The sequence below is a fragment of the Coregonus lavaretus genome (assembly GCF_964263955.1).
Source record: "Coregonus lavaretus genome assembly, contig: HAP1_SCAFFOLD_6961, whole genome shotgun sequence".
In the NCBI taxonomy this organism is placed as follows: Eukaryota; Metazoa; Chordata; class Actinopteri; order Salmoniformes; family Salmonidae; genus Coregonus; species Coregonus lavaretus.
Genome location: NW_028162583.1, coordinates 105 through 23,990, shown reverse-complemented (window position 1 = coordinate 23,990; position 23,886 = coordinate 105). Strand labels below are relative to the sequence as shown.

General features: G+C 45.8%; 1 protein-coding gene across 1 annotated transcript; it reads right to left on the bottom strand.

Moving 5' to 3' along the window:
* Nucleotides 1–228: 228 nt before the first annotated feature.
* LOC311119139 (lipopolysaccharide-responsive and beige-like anchor protein) lies at nucleotides 229–23,606 on the bottom strand (the record flags this gene model as incomplete). Its single annotated transcript, XM_084193885.1, has 4 exons — nucleotides 229–395; nucleotides 11,531–11,639; nucleotides 13,588–13,652; nucleotides 23,545–23,606. Coding segments are annotated over 4 exons (403 nt in total), but the record flags the coding sequence as incomplete, so codon positions are not given.
* Between the last annotated feature and the right edge of the window lie 280 nt (nucleotides 23,607–23,886).

Here is a 23,886-nt window from a genome sequence, read left to right as displayed (position 1 = left end):
CCGTAGAACTATGTAGACCGTAGAACTATGTAGACCGTAGAACTATGTAGACCGTAGAACTATGTAGACCGTATAACTATGTAGACCGTATAACTATGTAGACTGTAGAACTATGTAGACTGTAGAACTATGCAGACTGTAGAACTATGTAGACCGTAGAACTATGTAGACTGTATAACTATGTAGACCGTATAACTATGTAGACTGTAGAACTATGTAGACTTTTACCTGAAGGCAGAGCTTCCCCAGGCACCGTGTTTGTCCGTCAGGATGTTGACTATCTTCTGGATGAGCTGGGTGGCTGTGACGTGGTCTCGGTACTTGGCCGCTCGGATCAGGTGGTCGCACATCTTCTCCTCATCACGCTTCTCAGCCGAGTACTGGGCACAGTGGGACTGAGGGGTCAAAGACAAAACAACGTGACAACTGGTTAACTTTTCTGTAAAAAACAACAACAATGTGCACAGTGCTCAATAAAAAGCCTTTATAGTACATTTAAAGAGAAACCCAGGAGGTAGGAATTCTGAAGAGATAACTGGGCTACACATAGCATGCAACTTCATATTGTATGTATGGAACTAGCATGCATTCTGGGAACATTTTTATATGCTACTACACACAATGTGAAACTATATAATAATTGACAAGGCTACATAATACACGGCTATAGCAGCTCTCTGTGTAGAAATACTACCTTGAGTAAAACCAAATGAAAATCTGGGGTCATTTTCTGGCCCTTGCGTCACATTGATTAATAATAGTGGACATTATAGTTACTAATGCCTCCAGGGCTCCGAATCACAAAACAGAGGTTGATTTTTCTCTGCCAATGTGTTATCAGAAATGGCCTTTGAACTCAGAGTAAATGGTACAAACAAAAACACCTACACTGAGGAAAAAAACAGCCAGACTTGAAATGTTTCATTTCAGCGCTAAGATAAACTGAACAAAATATAAAGCTGAGTTAAACTGTAAAATAATATACAAATGACTGAAAACATTTGAGTACACTGCATATTTCTAACAGCCGTTAGCCATGTAGTATAGAAATACAAGCAACAAATAAAATGAGGAATATACGCTACTATTATGTACAGTACCTCTGGCAAAAATCATGGCCATATTATGAATGTGATTTCAGTGCATCCATTGGATACTGAAAGGTTACAGTATCAATAGCAGCTAATCTTAATGCAATTCCCAATGCTACATGATCCATCCACAGTGTACTACAGCTCAAATTAAATTAACCTAAAAGGCAGCCCATTGGCGAAGAACACACTCATACATCTCCAGCCTTAGATCCATAGCTCTACAAATGCAACCTGCCTCACCAGTAACATTACCAACCAGTAAACACAGTAAAGTGCTTGATAATGGGTCCTCCTCTCCAATTGGAACGGTGACTTTTCATATCTGACAGGAAATCTATAGGTCTAAATCACGTTCTGGAAGGCTATTCTGGAGGGGCTATAGGCCCTAATTATCAATCTATGTCTCTTTGTGGGGCATTAGGGTGGTCCTTGACCTTAAAGCATGTTGGCCCACCGTGTGTGTGTGTGTGTGTGTGTGTGTGTGTGTGTGTGTGTGTGTGTGTGTGTGTGTGGAAAAGAAGCAGAGTAGTAATAGGTGGGGATAGGGAGAGGGAACCGTGCTGAATGTTTGAAACGTATGTCAGCCCCCTGGAACAGACGGCCGTGTCTTTGCTTTACGACTGGACAGAAAAAGTTACGTTCCTTCCAGCCTGTCTTGACGTGTGACTTCTGTGTTACTAATCAGCAGTGCTGCAGTTTAAACACATCATCATAAACACGCTGGTCATCGCCTCGGACCAAAACACCTACTCCTCCATAGTGATGTGTGCTTTTCTAACAGGCCCGTCGACGAGGGGAAGTAGTTTCACTGAGCGACTCCCCTCTGAAATAACAAGCAAACAGCTGAACACATAACAGGCCCATTAATACTAGACCTCTCTTTCTGGGTAAACGACGTGGAAAAGCCATGTCAGAGTCTAGATTCTGGGGGTCGTTCCACTGCTCTGAAGTCGTCATACATAGAGGATATTAGACTACTAGGGTTGTGTTAGTTCTTACATACTGAGCCTGCTAGCTCTAGATGACTACATAATAACCTCCCTCCATCCTATACTCTTCTAGTAGGCTGACAGAACAAAGGGCACTAAGTGAGTCAGGGAACACTTTTTAACACATCACCCCTCCACTAATTTCAAAGGGAGCGGGGAGAATAGCAAAATAGCATGAATGGCCTAGTGCCATTGCCAACCAGAGGAGGCCCCCTTTACTTCAGTGGAAAGGGTACATGAAGGGTCTATCCTGATGCTGACATTGAGATGAAAAAAGAGAAAGGGATCATCAGGATTAATGTCTAGTCTACCTGGTAGCCAGATTTAAAAGAGGAAGTCAGATGATGATGATGAAGTCAAAGAGGTAAAAGGCAAAGGCACAGGACAGGCTTTAGGAGAGCGAGAGAGCAGGTGAGGAAGCAGTGTGTGTGCGTGTGTCGACGGCGTGACGCGAGACCTTATGACTTGAGACAGTGTAATCATGGGCAGCACCTTCCATTACATGGGCTGGCTGACAGGGTCGGAGGCTGACGGGCGCTGGCGCCTACTCTGGTGGGAAAAGGCGCACGGAGTAGACAGACTGATAATGGGTTGGCGTTAATCGAGTAAATTACATGGAGTTGTGTCTCTGACAATTCACGCAAAGCTCAAGTAAATATCCAAAGAAATGTCTGCGTGATTTAGAAAGGAAACAGGCAGGGTAACTGACGATAGTTAGGGCAGTGTGTGGAAACAGGCCTAACCCTGGCTCAATTACACCATGATAATGATATGAGAAGACAACATGAATAGTCATACACACACACACACACGAGGGTCAGGCATTCCAGCACATCTCACAGATACAAATACACTGACTCAATTGCATGAGTGCAATTCAAAAACCCAGAACATATGGGATAGATTTCTGCGCTGTCAACCCCCTCTAAATTCTGTAGTTGTTGTTTTTGCTCTCCCATCAGGGCTTGAGGGGTTAAACCAGTATAATGAGTGTGTGAGTGGGGCTACAGGCCTCATTACCAGATATAAAGCCTGTGTTTATCAGTTCCAGTGAGTGACAGAGCCAAGGACCTTTAGATGTCTCTGTGCCACACTGTCTCAGCCTTCAAGGCGCTCGTTTCATGACATCACAAAGCGCTCAAGGTTCTGCTGGAGAAACGGGCGACGACCGACACACACGCCCACACAAAACAGTGGGGATCTTATTAAAGCAATGTTTGATTTGTACTCTCCGTCTTGACATTGTGTGGTGCAGTAAAGAGGCCAGCTAGAGACACACAGAGGGGTCGGCTATCGCCTCGTTGTCTCGCGCTCCTCTTCCAATTTCTCACGTCCACCGACAAGCCGTCCCAGAGGGTTTCATTTAAAGTGGGGAAACTGTCCGACTTGGGTGCGTGTCCTTGTCGTGTTCTGAGAAGCAATGCAAATATTCCTACGAATAAGGAATTCCTTGCAGAATGATGGGAGGGGGGATCGGGGAGGAGATTAAGGGAGGAGGTGGAGGGGTGGAGGGTTGGGGTTACTAAACAAAAGAGAGATGCTGAAACAAGATTCCCCCTCGCACTTGATCTCTTGGCCTCAAGTTTAAAACGGCCACATAAAACACCATCAGGGTAATTCAGACAAAGAGTTTGGAGAGAGAGGGGGGAGGGGGGAGGACGATGGAGAAAAATGAAGGCTTAAAAGTACAATGGCGAACAAAAGTCATCGAATGACGACGTCTGACAGCCACTTCAATTCTGAAATGATGCCCCTGTCACACGCGCTCGCAGAGTATTGATTTTTCCTGCTCCCGCTCGGAGCGGAGGGAAAAAATAATCTCATCCAGCCAAACAGATCCCAAAGGCATGCATCGGCCCGATAGCGGCCATCAAGGTTAACGCAGGCGCAACACTTATCAAAGTATCTCCTCCCTCTCTCCTGTCCCTCGTCTGTGGCTGCTGTGGTTTGTTAATGGACTGGTCACAATGCCTAGTTGGCAGGACTCTTCATCTCTCCTCCCAGTGGCATTCTCTCCTCTCTTTCTCTCCCCCTCTTTCCCTCTCTCTCTCTTGTCGTTCTCTCCTCTCTCTCTCCCATTATCTCTCCCTGCCCCTTCCCTCCCTCCTCAAACCAGCAGCTGTGTCTAACCCCACTCCAGTCAGTAGCTACCATTAGTCTAAGCTGGGCTGAAGGTTCCATCCACTCTGACTCCAGAAGCACTCCAAGGTCACGCCAGCACGTGAAGAATCATACCTGTTAACTGTCCTCTCCAGGGTGAAAAATAGTCAAATGAAGGCAGAGGCGCTGCAGATGAAAAATAATACACATCTTCTGGAACGCTGGCTAGCGCTCGGCTAGTTGTCTGGATACAGAGTAATGATTCCAAAGAGAAGAGATAACAGTACGAATGCACCAAGGACATTTGCTTTCTTCTTTTATAGTTGTGCGTTTAACACATTTAATGCCACATCTGGTGTGTGTCTGCATTAAAAATGCCTTCAATTGCACTTGAGAATATGCTTTTTGGACATATTTATTTTACGAATACACATCCTTATTCAATACATCATAACTATCCTCTCCAAGAACTCCTCAGTGAAATCAATACAATTATGTCCCTCTATGGTATGGTGTAACAAAGACAATATGCGAGGCAAGACTCCTACTCCAGAGACTAAAAGTGTCAGTTAGTGTATAGTAAAGGGACTGCTATTCACAGCTCTGGGTCAGCTGGGCAAAGATAATGATGTGAGGAGCAGTGCAATAGGGATCACCAAGGGACTTAATTACACACAGAGAAGAGACAGACACTGGTCTCTCTCTCTCTCTCTCTCTCTCTCTCTCTCTGTCTCTCTCTGTCTCTGTCTCTGTCTCTGTCTCTGTCTCTGTCTCTGTCTCTCTCTCTCTCTCTCTCTCTCTCTCTCTCTCTCTCTCTCTCTCTCTCTCTCTCTCTCTCTCTCTCTCTCTCTCTCTCTCTCTCTCTCTCTCTCTCTCTCTCTCTCTCTCTCTCTCTCTCTCTCTCTCTCTCTCTCTCTCTCTCTCTCTCTCTCTCTCTCTCTCTCTCCTTCTCTCTCTCTCTCTCTCTCTCTCTCTCTCTCTCTCTCTCTCTCTCTCTCTGGGATATAGAATACTGCAAGGGTAAGTTGAAACTACTGCAGTTGGAGAATCAGGAGTCTACTTGCTTTATCCTGTCATAATATACAAATCAAACTACTGAATCCCAAATGAATCACACTAATAAACGACTCCAGCAACAGATAACAAGCATCCCTCTGTCATTACACAGAGGGTCTCACCAGCACCATAGTGAGATGGCTGTACTCCCAGCTCTATAGCTGTCATCTATAAATCCATGCTGTGGCCGCCTTATGACAGGTGACGACTATCGGTCAGAGTGGTGAGTGTTGTGTGTTGATAGGTTGTAAACAATGTGTCAGATGGTGGCACCTGACGTCTGTCTGGCTACAGCCAGAGGGGGACAAGAGGTGACCTATAGGGGGCTCTTCTAGACGGTATGGGAGATTGAGGTCACAACCTATCCTCTGACATTGAAACAGTTTGTTGTGGAATTCTCTCACACTGAAACAGATGGTTTATAGACCTATGAAGATAACCACATTTGGTCCAAGCACTCTGTAAATGGCGGTGTTTGTTCTTGACCAGAATTGAGCTTTTGTCCTTTACAGCAGGTTACATTATTGAAGCACAGGCTATAGGCTTTTTTTATTGTGTTATAAATAGCGAAAATGTTTAACTGTCATGTGTTCATTTTGTTTCACTTCAAAATGTAAATTGTGTCGCCCTCCGTTTCATGGCGATTCAAATGTTAAGTGTGCAGTCAATTCTGTGTGTGTATCCTGTCCATGGATGTGATCTGGGATGAAGAGTAAGCTCAGTGCACTGTGTGGGGGCGTTGTGCTAACGACGCTGTCATGATGGAATATAATGAGCATCAGCTCAATGTTAATGTCATTAACTCTGAGGCGAGAGGAGAGGAGAGGGGTCGCCTTACAAGCCAGACAGAGGGGGACAATGACGCTAAGTCACTAATTACAGCGATATCGCTAGCTGGATCGCCCTGCTTTTAGAGCATCTAGAGAGAGAGTCAATTCAATTAGTCCTATATTACAGTGGCTGGGGAATGAATCAACGGCTGGGTATAAAAAAAGAAAGAAAGATGGAGAGAGAGAGAGAGAAAGAAAGAAAGAAAGAGAGGATAAAATAATATATTTGACCTGGGTCTTCCTCACTCTTCCGTATCTCTGACCTCCTCTGCCCTCGTGGCCCCGCAGCCCGCCACATTTCATCCTTAATGAAAGGATGCCGTAAAAAAGAAGAGTTTGAGCTCTTCTCTCTCTCATATCGTATACTCTGCAGAGGAGGGCAGCCGTGGCCATGCGATCTGCAGATCTCTTCCACATTAAGGATCCCATTAGATAGAGAACACTAAAAGGTAATTGGATTTCCCCCTCCAGTTATCTTCATCTCTGTCACCCTCAACCCGCTATAATAACTTACTCTCCAGGCCAAAGATAACTCAATTCAGAGAGAGAGAGAGAGAGAGAGAGAGATGGAGATGGAGGGGGGGGAGAGCGAGAGAGAGAGCGAGAGCGAGAGAGATGGAGATGGAGGGGGAGAGAAAGGGAGAGAGAGAGGAGGGAGGGAGCGAGAGAGGAGGGAGAGCGAGAGACAGAGAGTGAGAGAGAGCGACAGAGAGTGAGAGAGCGAAAGAGTGAGAGAGCGACAGAGAGTGAGAGAGAGCGACAGAGTGAGAGAGAGCGACAGAGAGTGAGAGAGAGCGAGAGAGAGAGAGAGAGAGCGAGAGAGAGCGAGAGAAGGAGAGAGAGAGAGAGAGAGAGAGTGAGAGAGAGTGAGAGAGAGCGAGAGAGAGAGAGCGAGAGAAGGAGAGAGCGAGAGAGCGAAAGAGAGAGAGAGAAGGAGAGCATATGTTACGAGCAAACGGTGTCTAAATCACGCGGCTGCTCGATCACGTCCTTCCCGTGTATATGAACTCTGACAGGGAGCAAACATAAATGTGTTTTTATCTATTGAATAATTCCCTTTTCTGGTGGCTGCCGTTTCCTTCACGGTCTGTGTCTGTAGTGGTAGAGAGCCACTGCTAAAGGACCTAGTCCCAGACCCCTGTCAGGGTGGAGAGGGACTACCCTGTTCCCCAAGTGATAGTCAACAGGAAACTCACAAAAGGTACAATTCATTTCGGAAGTAAGATGCTTTCTAACTAAAACAGTGAAGGGTGTGGCAGTCAGGGCACAACCAAATCACCTACTTTATGCACTCGGCCATACCCAGTCCTTGACAACCAACAAACCCAGTCCTTGACAACCAACAAACCCGAACATGTTTCTATTTCTGTCCTCTAACAGTAAACCTGAGAAACAGGTGAACGAACGCTGACTTAAAAAATATTGAAGACAGAGAGGAAAACTGTTTTCCCCTGGGGCATGTTTCATTGGGGCTGTTATTTTTATAGTGGCGGTGCAAAATGAAACCATGAAACTGATGGCTCGAGGAGGGCTTAAGCCAGAGCAGGAATGGAGGAAAATCAATATGGCAATATCAGTGGTTGCACTTATCAGGGCCTCACTTCTTTCAGAGGTCACAGAGGAGCGGCTACATTTAAGTAGGGAATTCAATTGTGAAACATAGTTTTGGCCCTAGCTATGGTGGGTATCTGATTAAAGTTGATTGGGTATAGGGGGTGGGGTGGGGGAGAGAACAGAGAGAGAATGGCGTTTTAACGAATAAAACAACAAGAGTTGTTAACAAAAAGAGTTATAACACTTGGCTATGGTGGTTAGTGGGTATCTGATTAAAGTTGATTGGGGTGGGAAGAAGGATGGTGTGGACAAAAACAAATGATGGATTTTAACAAGTACAACAAAGAGTTATAACACACGATATATATATCTATATATTTGATATATATGTGGGTTGTGTAGTAATATAGGTCCCTGCAGACTGCGCGTGGGACAGAGAATCACAATTGAATGGCTTTCACAAAAGAAACAAACAAAACAATTGTGGTATGTACAGTTGAAGTCGGAAGTTTACATACACAGTCATTGTAAGTCATTAAAACTCCTTTTTCAACCACTCAACAAATTTCTTGTTAACAAACTATAGTTTTGGCAAGTCGGTTAGGACATCTACTTTGTGCATGACACAAGTCATTTTTCCAACAATTGTTTACAGACAGATTATTTCACTTATAATTCACTGTATCACAATTCCAGTGGGTCAGAAGTTTACATACATTAAGTTGACTGTGCCTTTAAACAGCTTGGAAAATTCCAGAAAATGATGTCATGGCTTTAGAAGCTTCTGATAGGCTAATTGACATAATTTGAGTCAATTGGAGGTGTACCTGTGGATGTATTTAAACTGAGTTTAAATGTATTTGGCTAAGGTGTATGTAAACTTCCGACTTCAACTGTATGTACCCAATACTAAATCCATTAGGGGTTAGCGAGTGGAATCACACCGATTTACAAGAACACAAATATTATCTCCCTAACAGAATATAATGAGATTTCAGCCTGTAAAAATGTCTTATTTCTCCACACTGTGGTATTACTGGAGACAACAGGAGACTATAGCTACTAAATAATACAGGAACAGGAAACAATGATGTCCTTGGCTGTCTTTGAGGCTTGTCAGGCACATCCTCATTCTGTAACTCAACGGTACTGTCAAAGACTACTACTACACACACACACACACACACACACACACACACAGGGAACCAGAAAAAAAACTATACTGAGCCTGCTTGGAAGACGATATGGAGAGAAAACGGGGAAGAAACGTCATATTTTGTTCGGACAACAATTAGGCCCTCTTGTAGGACTATGTGGGGAAAAATAGGTCAAATATAACAACACAATATGTTCCTTTTGCTTTCATTACAGTATAGGCTCCAATCTAAGGCTGTTTCCTCCTGTAGGACTCAGTGCCAGAGGGAGACAGATGATAGGATGAGAGGGACTAGTGATGCAGACAGGAACATCGGCTACACTACGTGGGCCAATTAGATAGATTTGGAGAGCTGGGGACAGTCCCTGGAGTGTGTGTGTGTGTGTGTGTGTGTGTGTGTGTGTGTGTGTGTGTGTGTGTGTGTGTGTGTATGCGCGCATGGGTGCGTGTTTCCTTCGGTCCAGACATATCCTGGTCCTCACTCGGCTAAGTGAACATAACATGGCCTAATCCTGGTGAGTTTGAGGGAGGAAACAGGGAGTGATGGGGACACGGACTCAGACACCACTCCTGTTCATAACCTCAGGGCAGAAGGAGGTAGAGGCTCGTTTGTGAGCCCTGTGCTGTGCCGTGTTCTTATGGAGCTGCCAACTGTCTGTGCTGTGCCTCAGGCCTCTCCCCTCCCTTCTCCCCCTCCTCCTCCCCCCTCTCTCCTCCTCCCCCCTCCTCCTCTCCTCTTCCTCCTCCTCCTCCTCCTCCTCCCCTCCTCCTCACTCTCCCCTCCTCCCTCTCCCCTCCTCCTCCTCCTCCCCACTCTCCCCTCCCTTCCCCTCCTCCTCCTCCTCCCCCCTCCTCCACCTCCCTCTCCCTCTCCCCTCCCTTCCCCTCCTCCTCCCCCTCTCCCCTCTCTCCACTCCACCTCCTCTCTCCACACCTCCGTCTTGGCATCGTTCACACAGTTGTCTGACACACACACACACACACACACACACACACACACACACACACACCTCGTCCTGTGTGTGGAGTGTTAGCCTCGTCAAAGAGGATGTGTGTGGAGTGTTAGCCTCGTCAAAGAGGCTGTGTGTGTCACGCGTCAAAAATCTGCATAAACACCCTGTCTGCCAGCACCCCACTAACGATGATTGGACGACCGGTCGAGTCAGGCCACACCTCCCCAGGAAATGATTGACAGGGTGAGGCGGGTGAGTGGAAAGGAGGTGGACTGTGTACACCGCTGTTGCCATTCAGACAGATATGCAGACAAGACTAGAGACTGCGTCCCAAATGGCACCATATTCCCTCTATGGGTCCTGGTCAAAAGTAGTGCACTAAATAGGGAATAGGGTGCCATTTGGGACAGAATCTAGAAGAACATGGGAGCAAACATTCAAACGAACCAAGGCAACTAACCAACCTGAGGCAAAACATTGACACGCTTTCCTTTCCACCCTCTCAACAATTTGCTTTAAACACTCATGAGGGCTTTTTTTCATTCTGTAGGAGAGACCCTGCCTTGAACCTTAAAGAAAGCATAACATTTTACAACTACGGTAAGGGGGCGAATGAGGGACTGAGGGTGGAAGGACGAGGGGACGGGGGGGGTTGAGACACAGTTGGCCCTTCAGACCAGCATCTCCTTGGGCTGTCTGCAGGTTTAAGTACTGCCAGGGTCCTGAGAAAGGAGGGAGGCATGAAGGGATGGAGAGGGAGGGGAGGATGCTGTATTCCTGTCACTGTCGAAATACACCCCCAGCGGGAGTATAACGCACAGGCTCTCAGCAGGGCAGGAAATGATTCAGAGAGATCAGGATGGAGACAGAGAAGGACGGAGACAGAGAAGGAGAGGGGGATGAAGGAGGAGGGTGGAGATTGGCGCTTCACGTTGAATGGCAGCATGTGTGTGTAGGTTTGTGCGTAGCCTGTGGCTAGGCTGGGCGGTACGGGGATAAATGAACATGGAGGCTGTTTGGCTAGGATGCCGTGCCAAACGCAAACTACAGCAGGCCACTCCAGTGTGAGACGTTATTACACGCGTTGGGGTTGTCTTTGAAAAGACAACATTTGTTCTCTAGGTTGCTATGACAGGTCTGTAGTGACTTGACAGATAACCGTGTGTGTGTGTGTGTGGGTGTGTGTGTGTGTGTGTGTGTGTGTGTGTGTGTGTGTGTGTGTGTGTGTGTGTGTGTGTGTGTGTGTGTGTGTGTAAAGGACTCGATACCCCCTCGCTGGGTGTTACATTCTGAGCTGTTTTTGTTCAATATTGCCAGACATAACATGAAAATATTAAACTATCAACCTCTCCTATCAACCTCGGCTTAATGGTATCTGCTTAAAGCTACACATATACTTGACTTGCTCAGCAGGCTCAGACTCCTGTTGCTCTTACAAAAAGACCTGGAAAGGATAAATAAATGAGGACTACATTTCTGTTCCAAGATACGAGGGTCAGGAAAGAGGTTGGAAGTCATCGGTTCATTGCTAAGTTATTCTCTTCAAGTCATTCTCCCCCTCAAGCGGAAATCAGGACTCCATTTTGGATTTAATGGATTTTCCTGTTTGCTGGCTACCTGCACCAGCCTGGGTAATTTCAAATTCCCAAATTATGGCAGGAGCCATTTTGGATATAGTATGTTCTCTTGTTTACCAGTTGCCAGGTCTATTCTCCTCAATCATTCTCCCCGAGCTTAAATCTGGACTCCATTTTGGACCTAATGTGTTAGTTTCACTGTATTTTAGACAATATTTTACCTCAAACTCAGCGTGTTTGTGGATGTCCTCGGCTCTCTGTCGGCTCAGGATGAACTCAGCTTCGTTGGCCACCCGCACCAGGTGGTCCTTCATGTTATGGCTCAGCAGCCTGAGAGAGAAAAAGGACAGAGGAAGACATTTCACACCAGCAACAGAACTGTATCAATTTGTAATCTGTGGAAAAAATGACTACTGATTTGAATAATTTAATTATGTTTGGATTTAATAAAACTGGAGTAAAACATACAAAAAATTTTTATTATTTAATAAGTGTTCAAACAAGGTTAATTAATTGACTAATAGGTGATAGGTTGAAACGTGCTCAATCATGTTTTCATATACCATAAAAACTGTACAAACAAGCTCTCACAATGTGCTAAAATATGAGTGCTGCAGTCCCTGCTGAGCTGAACATGGAAGACTTCCCCTTTAATAACCGTATAACGTCCATAAAATGGAAGACCTCCCCTTTAATAACCGTATAATATCCATAAAAATAGGAAAATGAAGCATGCAAAATGAGCAGGAAACGTGATTAGGACAAGACACACACTCACACACACACACACACACACACACACACAACGCACACATGAAATCCCTTTAACTGGGACCTAACATGTGCTAATTGATTTGTTAATGATATGCATCTGACACAGGGGAAACCTTTGCTCCTGTTACTACATATACAGCCAATCCACCCCCTTCCTCTTATCTAAGCTAATAAAACATTAATGTGTGTGTGTGTGTGTGTGTGTGTGTGTGTGTGTGTGTGTGTGTGTGTGTGTGTGTGTATGTGTGTGTGAGCTTGTGTGTGTGTGAGCTTGTGTGTGTACAGGGGCCAGAGCGGCCACTCACTGGACCCAGAGGTCAGGCCTGTGCAAAGTGGAACAATAACAGGCTAGGGGCCGGGGGGGACCAGGGGCCTGTAACCCAAGCCTGCTGTTTCAGAGCAGGGCAGCGGGGGAGCGGAGGTGCCTGGGCCTCTGTAGCCTCTCCAACCCCCGGCCCCTGGCCCAGCCATCAATAACCTCAACACACTCTTTATGACGCCTTACTCTACACTCTCACACACAGGCAGGCATACTCACACACACACACACACACACACACACACACACACACACACATAAAACCGAGTACATTACAGACACACACAGGCATACATGCACACACACTCGAATATAGTGCGTGGGCACACACACACTCAGACAGACACACATACTTCTTACACACAAACCTCTCTCTCACACACACACCTCTAAGCAGGGAGTTGACAGGGTATAGTGTTACAGCCCCCCGTTGCAAATCAACACGCTTTCACTGAGACCGAGTTATACATTACAAAGCAGCCTCTTTGGAGTGGATTACAACCTCCTCATCCTCCTCTAACACTTCAATTTATCTTCCTCCTCTATCCTACTCCTTCCCTCCTCCTTATCCTGCTTCTTACTCCTCCTCTTCTTCCTCCACCTCCTCTTCATCTCCTTCTCTCTCTTCGATTCTCTCCTCCTCCTCTGCCTCCTCCTCCTCCTACTACTTCCACACATTGAGGAAGTCCATCAGAGGATTCATGAACATTATCCTAGATTAGCGTTCGGTAATTCTCCAGCCGGACCTCTAACTCTGAATTGATGGGAGTTGTTTGGTCCCAGGAGTGATATGGGAATGCTGATCCTGGATAGTACGGACAGCAGAAGGGACATGGAGAGGGACAAGTAAGATGGGAGATTTCCCAAGCGTCATGAGGAGTCAGGGATCGCAGTCACCCCTGTCACCTGTCCTCCGTCAGTCTGACCCTCCCTCCGTCCCACCCTCCCTCCCTCAGGGACAGGAAAAGTATTGACAGAGCCTTGAACTCTATAAGGCCCTCCTCAGTTCCACAGATCTTCTTTCCTCCAGTATTGATTTTTCTCTTCAATAGAGGCCCTAACGGCCTGGGGGCCTCGAGGGCCAGGGGCCGCCCTATGGATCGGCCAGAGTGGGACATAATGAAGAGGTGCTGGTCGGAGTGGGTCGGACGGTGTGTGTGCGCGCGTGCGTGTCAGAAAACGTACCTGCCCTCGTTGACCAGCTCGATGAAGGCCAAGCCTGCGTTCTTCTGGATAGAGTTCTGCCACTCCTGAAACACACAAACACTGGGACATTAGCAACAACACAGAAACCACATACTGGGACATTAGCAACAACACAGAAACCACATACTGGGACATTAGCAACAACACAGAAACCACATACTGGGACATTATCAACAACACAGAAACCACAACCTGTTACTCTATGCACTTTCCTTTATACATAAGTCACTGTGGATGGGCAGAGGGGTAATTGGAGGAACAGTGAGAAAGAGAGAGAGAAATAAAGATTCACTTTTCCCGTTCTGCCATCATCACCAATTATGTCTGGATAATATTATGTTGAGTGAGCCTGAACAAGGAGCAGTGTTATGGTCAAAGGTGTCAGTCTAAACAATTCAATAAACCGCAGCTGAAACGCGAAGGCGGCCTTGAGTGAGTTTAAATCGTCAATTTCGTCAGGAAAGGAAACTTGACGGTCATCGTCTTTCATGTTCGGTTCAATATTTCAACACCTTCTCAACGCAACCGTCTAAAGAATAATAAAACAACAAGGAACCTGGGCATGTCGGTCAGACATTTAGACCGAGCTCTCTCTCTCTCCTTCCCCTTTCTTGGGGATAGAGATAGAAAACATTCCATCTCATGTTAAATAGTTAATGCACTGATGAAAGCACCCACAACTCACAACTTGAACATGCCACATTGTCAGGACGATTCTGTATGGTGGGTCAACAATCGTATTTGTTTAATAATTCATTTCTAATCACTAGTTATTTCCTGTGACAGTAAGACAAACCCTGACACCCAAAGTCTTCCTTTGCACACACAGTGATATACTGTATATCTAACACAATTTTACTTGTAGTGAAAACAGAGAACAGATAAATCCTAACCAAAACAAACAAGGTCCAACCGTGTTAACATGTGGAGGGAGAGGACATGGAGGGTTACGGTGTGTATGTGTGTGTGTGTGTGTGACAGGACAGTGGTCAGTGTATTTAACTATTCTGTCATCATCTCTTCAGCTGATAGAGGGAGCTGGAAGCTGGGTGTTTATGTATGTAGAGGTCCTTGGTAAACATACAGAGCCCTGGGGCCTGAAAATAGAGGACAGACAGAGCTACAGAGGAGAGAGAGAGAGAGAGAGCTTAGATTATCAGCTTCTAATACCAAATCAGACGTGTGTGTGTGTGTACGACACATTAGCATGTGTGAATGTGCATGTGTGTTTGTACGTGCACGCATGATGATTTTCAACAGCGCCACAGGTTTTCCACCTTGATAACATGACAAATGAAAAGCCATCAGAACCAATCATACCCAGGCAGAACAGAAACCATTATGTCCCAATGCCTGTATATCCTCAACAAGGCTGTAACCAACAGTAGATTAGTGGGGTAACAGACTTGGATAATTTAACCATCATTCAACAGTGTTTTGTGTCCCGTTAGGCCATATTGGCATTGACCGTGTTGACTACACAGTCATAATAAAGTGTGCACAGAGGGAATAGGCCAGTGTGTCTGTGAGGGGAGTAGAAACAGTGAGTTTGACAGTGAGCACTGTTTAGGGCACCAAACAGGGAGGGACTACAAAGACTTATCCAATAAGAACCACTCATTTTTGTTTTCTGTTGAAAAATATTTGTAAACGTTTCCGTTGCCTGCCCTAATGAACATGACCCTGGCCAATGATCCTCAAAGGCTGAATGACGAAAGCCATGAGCCTCGGCAGGCCTGCCGTGCAAGCAGTGTGGACACGCAATGCTACTCTATGTTATGCTATGCTATGCCTACGCCGTCCTACCGGGCCTGAAATAAACACCACAGGAAGTGGAGACATAAACAGGTCTGGCTCTGCTCTCTCAGGAACATCAAGGGAAAAGGAGAAAGACTGAGACTGGGGGGTTTCCTTATTGCTAACCTCTTGATTATTATGGACCGTTTCAGTGACTAAAGGGATCTTGTTTGATATATTCCAAACAGAGTTCATCATGGACACAGAGCTTCTTTGGTATAAGTTCTATTGATCTGAAAATGAAATGTATTTACAATGGCATGGCACAGAAGTTACAAATATTTTTTCAATTACTTGTGATGAACCATCCCACATTATCACAGATCCCCACGAGGCATTCTGAACAGGCAGGCCAAGGTCATATAACAAGACTAATGTCCCCATTATGAGACAGAAAATGACATTATTGTTGAATTAAAAAAGGTTATGACCCTAATCAGAGGGATCACACACACCTCATGGTGACAAACAGGAGACTATCTATTGGACAGCTCTGTGATGGGGTATGGATTTTTTGGCTGCCCTGGTCAGTGCGGTCAGGCTTTTATGGCTGTGATAAGGGCCATTCCATAACCCCATCCTAACCCTGATGAGAGGATACAAGCAGCCATTTGTGACCTCTCACCTCTGACCTGACCTCACAGAGGAGACTACTCCACCACCGCAAGTAGTTCTACCCCTGATCGTGTCTCATCGGCACGACCACCAATCAATGTGATCCTGATGTTGGAGTATAACACAATGTGTGTGTGTGTGTGTTTCCCCAATGTCAAGAATCAAAAGCAAAGCTCCATTCAAGCCAAATGCCATTCTCAATCAGAAGTCAATAAGCCAGTTTCTATGTTTGGTTTATCTCTGATGATTCCATGGCAATGAGTCTACGCACACACACACACACACACACACTTCCTTCATTACCACTGATTATCCATAATGAAGGTTTAAACTCCACAACTAGTGACAAAACACAGACTTCCCCACAAACTCCTCCTTGAAACGTCAAGCCCGGCCACAACACAACACCAAAACCCTGTTCCCCCCCAAAAAAACAGGCTGGGTTCTCCTCACCGAAAATAAACAAGTCGCTTGTGCGTTTCGGTCCCATCAGTCATAATCACAAGTATTTGTTAGTTTAGTAAAGGGGCTGGGGAATATGACTTTAGATGAGACAAAAAGAGCATCAATACCCGTAAGCGCTAAGAGTGTATTGTGTGTTTCGTTTCAGCTTGGAATGAGAATAAAAATACGTCTAGTAGAGTTGCATTCCAAATAGAACCTTATTCCCTATTTAGTGGGCCTATAGTGCACCATTTAGTGAATAGGCTGCCATTTTGGACGCTGAGTAGTCTCAACACATTACTACTGTGTCTCTTTGATCAGTGGAGGAAACTGAATTACGCCGTGACGTACAGTAACTCCGACAACTGTTAGACATAACATGCCATGTTCTCTTGTTAAGGACAGAAGAACGAAATCAATTCATTGTTGTCCATATGTTTCACACTTAACAATGAAAAAGACAGAATAAGAAAATGTGTGTCAGTAAACCACAGCAACATGTATTTATGAAGTAGTAGATGATACTAGTAGATATGTGACATTGGTGGTTAACACTTTAAACCACGTGTTGATAAGACGGCTACACAGAAGCTGTTTAGAATAATGAAACCTAAATGTTTGTGAAACGACAGAATATTCTAATTTGTATCCAAATGTCTCAGACTTGCAAAATATACTTAAGAAACATTCCTAATTGATAAGCTTAATTTACGATGAGAGATCAAAGACATTGTGAAAACAAGATGTACTAATTTCAGAGTAAACAGTTGAATGCTCATTCCACCTATCACCAGTTGCTGAAGGATAAGGAAGTTGACTAGTTCATTTCCTAATCTGGTCGGCGTATCAAAATGACTTGTGACAGCGAGTGTAGGCAAAGTCTAATTGCGGATGTGACTTCTTCAACACTCAACAACCCACATGTGAGTTCTCAGATGCTATCTGTGTTTAAGGAAAACATCTCTCAAAAAACATGTGATCACATTCACGCCTAAAAAATTCAAATATTTATCCTGCAGAGAAGCCTAGATTAAATAATCTGAGTTGAGGAGTGATTAGTATTTAATGGTGGCGACTGAGAATAGTGGAAAATACTAATAAGACTTTTGACACTCTAGGTCGGAAAACTCAAGCAAACACTACTTTGAACTCACCCAAAAACATTAGCAATGCTAAATGATGTTCTCACCATTCAATAATAAACCTGTACTAATCCAGTGTACTAGCTGATTATATCCTATCATTATATTACAGAGCTCCAGTGATCCTATCCTTCCTGAGTTAACCTGCTTAACAGATGGACACCTCTCCTCTAGTCAACGGGCAGATCAGGAGACATTGACTTCCTTCCCCGGAGCACTTGGCTTCTCCCGACCCCTGACCCTTAACCTCTAGGCTGAAAATAGAGAGCGGCATGGCTTGGGAGTTTAACCCCCAGCAAGCCCAGAGCACCGCATCACGCCATCACCACGGCTACAGGATCAATAGTCTCTGACCTGAGAGCTAGACGACTCATAATGACCTGCCGGTGAAAACAACCTAGAGACGTCTGTCTGGGGTTGACTTTCTCACTCAGTCTTCTGTTTGTGATCAATGCAGCATTGAATAGTTCTTTCCAGAGAGTGTAATCTGACTTAGATTACGAAGTGGGTTATAAACAAGGTGGTACGTACATATAACTAGGAAGGGTGGTTAAGAGCAAAGTTGTATTAAGGGTTATTTATGTATTTATTCTATGCTGTATGACGCTATTTGGTACTGTAAGGATTACTGTTGTTTTCTTGTGTTTTGTCCATATTGTGTGTATTCCATTGGGGACCACGTTGGAAACAAGTTCATTTAGCTTTAACGCGTTATCCCCTGTGTTGTACCCAGTGCATATTTTTTCCCAATAAAATTTAAATCAAATCAATCAATCAATGACTAGACCAAACCAAACAAGCATTCACAGATGTCCACCGGTTGCTTTTTTACCCCTTTCGGCTGACTTTTTAATGGATCAAGAGCGTAGCCATGTAGTATGAGCTGTTTAGGGACCAGGGGAAATGGGGGAAGGTGAAATATGTGGAGGAGGAATGCTCTGAAACTCCAGGGCCAAATACTTTCCCCATCACTCTTCACAGTCGGAGCGAACACCCCGCTGCGTAGCCAAACACACACACAAGGTTCAAGATCAGTGCAATCAAAGTGTTATTTTTCCTCCCTCTCTCCCCCACCCCCACCCTCACCAGCCCCTAAACCCCAACCGTGTGCCACGGGGCGCAGGCCAGGGTCTGTAGCCTATCGGCACACCAGTGTCCCCCTCTAGTCTCGTCAGAGAGGGGTAATATCAGGCTTAGACGTTCTTTGAAAGGTACTCTCCTGGCTCGGAGGAGTGAAAACAGAGTAACACCAACCGGCACTTCATTCTTGTGGCACCCTGCTGATGTGAGCTATGCAGCCAGAGGGGGGAACCTTCCTGACAGGAAGAGGGGCCTAGTGGCCAGGGGGACCTCCTAAAATTGAGTGGCTTTTAATTTGGCACCAGGCTGTTTTACTGTGAGTCTGCTCAGGCTCGGGGGGGGGGGGGGCAGACCGTCCAAAACGGCGAGCGTAAATTGGGATTATTTATACGTGAACATAATCCTGTTTCAAATAAAGGCATTTTTAACCTGACATGCAGAGTGGAGACTGACAGGTACTATTAATATAGTGTTATCTTAACTTCCAGGTTCCAAACTCATAAGGGGTTGGAATGTACTTGTTTCTCTCTTTCTCATATCAGTGTCTGTGGTTGTCAGCTTGTGGATAGGCTGAAATGTAGTACTATGGTTCACCCTTTGAGCAAAGTGTGGAGTGAAAATGATTTCCTTATTTGGAAATAGAACAGCATTTACATTATTTAGCAGACGCTCTTAACCAGAGCGACTTACAGGAGCAATTAGGGTTGAGTGCCGTGCTCATGGGCACATCAGCAGATTTTTCACCTAGTTGGCACGGGGATTCGAACCAGCAACCTTTCGGTTACTGGCACAATGCTCTTAACCGCTAGGCTACCTGCCGCCCTAGTAGTGACCTCTACACCTACACAGTCTTTCACAAAAGTCTAAACATAACTTAATTTGTACATGAGTACAGTACTACATCTGCCATCATGTTAGCAGTCATTGTTGACTCCCCCCCCCCCCCTATGTACAGGATGGTAGTTGACTCCTCCCTCCCCACCTCTCAATGTACAGGATGGTAGTTGACTCCTCCCCTCCTCTCTATGTACAGGATGGTAGCTGACTCCTCCCCTCCTCTCTATGTACAGGATGGTAGTTGACTCCTCCCCATGTACAGGATGGTAGTTGACTCCTCCCCTCCTCTCTATGTACAGGATGGTAGCTGACTCCTCCCCTCCTCTCTATGTACAGGATGGTAGTTGACTCCTCCCCATGTACAGGATGGTAGTTGACTCCTCCCCTCCTCTCTATGTACAGGATGGTAGCTGACTCCTCCCCTCCTCTCTATGTACAGGATGGTAGTTGACTCCTCCCCTCCTCTCTATGTACAGGATGGTAGTTGACTCCTCCCCATGTACAGGATGGTAGTTGACTCCTCTCTATGTACAGGATGGTAGTTGACTCCTCCCTCCCCACCTCTCTATGTACAGGATGGTAGTAGACTCCTCCCCTCCTCTCTATGTACAGAATACATGTAATGATAAGTGGTGTAAGGCTGGATGTCCAGACAGACTCTTCAGACAATAACCAGTGATCTACAGGACAGACACTGCTGCTGGCTGATTTATCTGACAGACGCCTCTCTGATAGTGGACTGTCCCGTATCCCATGAGATGATTTCTCAGAGAGTGGAGGACAGAGGAGACTAGCTTAACACACGTATGCACATGCGCAAACACACACGCACAGACACACACACAGACACACACACACGCACAGACCCTTTTAACCGAGTGGCCGGGTCAGCATTTTCTATTTAACAGTGTTTTGGATGGAAACCTTTTTAAGGGATGCGCCTTTGAAGGCTGTAGATCTGACATAGTGACAGAGAGATGCTAGGCCACTGTTCGTTGTTATGGAGAGAGCCTGCCATGGCGAATTAGGGACGTTGTCGGCGAGGAGCGAGGCCTTACAGAGAGAGCGGTGAGCTCGGACTGACGGAGTCTCAGAGATGATAGTCACGTAATACCCAACAAGTCTCAGCTTTGAAGGATCCATCGCAAACAATTACCTGAGGAGAACGGGACGTCTTGATACTCCACTTGGGGAGCTGGACTAGAGCCAATCCTCCTCTATTCCATCCCTCGTTTTAGTCCAAAGGATTCAATTAACAATGAGCGTGGATGCAATTCATTTACATTACATTTACATTTTAGTCAATTACAATTCCTCATAAACCCAAAGTTAGATTGTCATCCCAATGAAAATTACATTTCTGGTTGACTTACTAAAAAGCCAAAGGATGCCAGAAAACCAATGAGTTCATTGAAATACTAAACAGCAAAAATAAATGCTTCCCTTTATCAACAACCTTGGAAACAACAACTGGACCTCCAGTACAGCCTACTAAATCTACACTACTGTACCTCATCCTAGAGAGATACATGCTGTATCTATCACTGGGTACAGTACAAGGCATGTCTATGAAACCACACTACCATGCCATTATTCCACAGTTTGTATATGCTGATCAATACAACCACAAGTGACCAAGCAATGAAGCAATAACACCACCCAGGCAGTTAATGTCTCTGATCTCTGATCAAAATTGATCTTTAATTGGGTAGAGGAGTAGCGTTCTTTACAGAGGGGGTCCTATCAAACAGTGGTTGAGTATCCCCTCCTCAATGCCAGGCTGAAGTGACCCTGTGTTGTATCTATCATACAAGGCGTGATTAAAAACTCCTCTGTGGCCCCTAGACTCTCGACCTCTGACCCCAGTCTCACTCCATCTCAACCCCTCAGGAAATTAATAAAACATTTCAGACACGATAGCTATCGCACCGCGCCATCTTGGATGAGAGGGATGAAGTGAGAGGAGGAGGGGGGAAGAGAGAGAAAAATCTATCAAAATCATCTCAATCTCCTCCCATCGTGGACCAACGCTTGGGGCTCGGTCATTGGGGTCTACATTCACAAGATGGCCGCCGATTGAGGCGCTTCCTGTGGGGTTCAAGAGCATTTCCTGTGCCGGAGGGCCCTGTGGCTGGGCTACATAACGTCATCAATCACTCCCTGCCTTTCTTTCTTTCTCTCACTTTCCCAGTCAGCGAGAGAGGGGGAAACAGAGGTGCATGCAAATCACAGGAAAAAACGTAATTATCGCCACAACACAAGTCTGGCTGGAAGATGGAATTTAGCCCAGGGAAGAAAAACAGACCTTGTTTTTCCTCTCTCTCTCTCTATCAGGTAGATCATATCACCATACTCCCCAACACCCCCTCTCTCCTTCTTTCCTCCCGTCCACACTACAATAAAATTACATTTGCATCGGCTGTGAGAGAATTTGTTGCATGATTTATTGAAGCAATCAACGCCATCTTGGAATGTTCCCTTTTCCCATAGAGAGAGAGTCATGGTGCTTCAGAGAGACAGAGAGAGCGAGAGGGAGACAGAGAGAGAGAAAGAGAGAGACAGAAAGAGAGAAAGAGCGAGAGAACAGTGGAACTGGGGGCCAGGGGCCCTCTTTCTCTCGGTCAGCAATCACCAGATTCTGCCTTTGATTATATTAGCATTAAACAACACCCTGACAGATATGACAAATAGGGGCATTAGAGCATGCCATTTATTCTCCCCTCTCTCCAGCACCGCTAGGGTTCACTTCCCCTCCCCGACATCCCCGCACCCCGCAAGCCCACATCCACACCGCCCCGGTGACACCAGAACGGATGTGTAATCTCTCTAGATTACCTCTCTTTTGGAGAATAAGTGAAGTGAATAATGGGAAGTAAATGGGACGGAGGGGAGGAAAGAGGGAGGACGAGGGAGGAGCGGGGAGGACGAGGGAGGAAAAAGGCAGATGAAAGCCGGTGTTTCTTTTTGAAATAAAACCGATTAAAAAAGCACAGTGCGGTCTGAGAGAGAGGTGTCATTAATCAATTGTGTTTTCCGTTTTCTGTGGTGTTGAGTGGTGCATTAAATAGTAAACCCCTCTTCTGCTAACAAACAAGGCCCAGCGGGGATAGAGAGTTATTATCCTGTGTCTTTGGTGGTGAATGTGTGTGTCTCTGTACTGTGGGGGTGTGAGTGCATTTGTTTGTGTACATGTCTGTATAGGAACAGTGTATGTGTTCTTACAAGCATATAAGGGAAGAGTATGTTTGTGATTATGTACGAGGTGTGACTCTCATGCATGTGTGTGTGTTGGGGGGTTGTATGCTTGCATTATATATATATATTTCTGTGTACTCGTGTGCATGTGTATGTGCATACGTGTGTGTGTGTGTGTGTGTATGTTCAGTCAGGACCAGCGGACCATGGCCTCTCCCTGATCCCTGCTCCTCACCATTAGCTGTGTGATCTATCTCTAGTCTATTGACACCCAGCCCATTGATCGACTGCTACCACACACCTGCTATGATTCCTTCATTTGTATTCATGAATCCTCCATCAGTGCCACACTAAATAAACTTGGCAACAGAACACAACCAAACAGAAGGGGAGGCTGCTAACAGTAATCAATGCAAAGCAGCATTTTCCCCTCCTCATCAGTTTGGCCCCAGCCACAGAGGACCACTGGGGGCCACCGGGGCCGATGCTAAAGGGTCAAAGGTGGACGGACAGGTTGGGAACCCTTGACCTTAAGGCCAATATCAGCGGTCATTAAAGATGCCTTCTCTCTCGTTTGGAGAGAGGGAGCGAGAGATTGGGGTGACAGTGGAATGGCCTGAGGGGAGGTGTGGAGGAGAGATAGGAAGAGATGGTCCCCTACATCTTTCTCCATCCCTCTATCCTGGAGGTGAGGACGATGGGGACGATAACTCAAATGGGGTGAAGAGGAGGGAGAGCGAGAGAAAGAGAGAGAGAGAGGGAGAGAGAGAAAGCGAGAGAGAGAGAGAGGTGGAAGTAGAGAGAGATACAAAGATGCAACACTTGCCTGAGAACAGAGCAGCATGACCAGCTCTACCACCGAACTGCTGGACTTCATACACACCAGACCTGGAGGGGGAGAGAGAGAGAGGAGAGAGAGAGAAAGGGAGAGAGAGAGAGAGAGAGAGAGAGAGAGAAAGGGAGAGAGAGAGAGAGAGAGAGAGAGAGAGAAGAGGAGAGAGAGAGAGAGAGAGAGAGAGAGAGAGAGAGAGAGAGAGAGAGACAGGGCGAGAGAGAGAGAGGAGACAGGGAGAGCGAGAGAGAGAGAGAGAGAGAGAGAGAGAGAGAGAGAGAGAGAGAGAGGAGACAGGGAGAGAGAGAGAGAGAGAGAGAGAGAGAGAGAGACAGG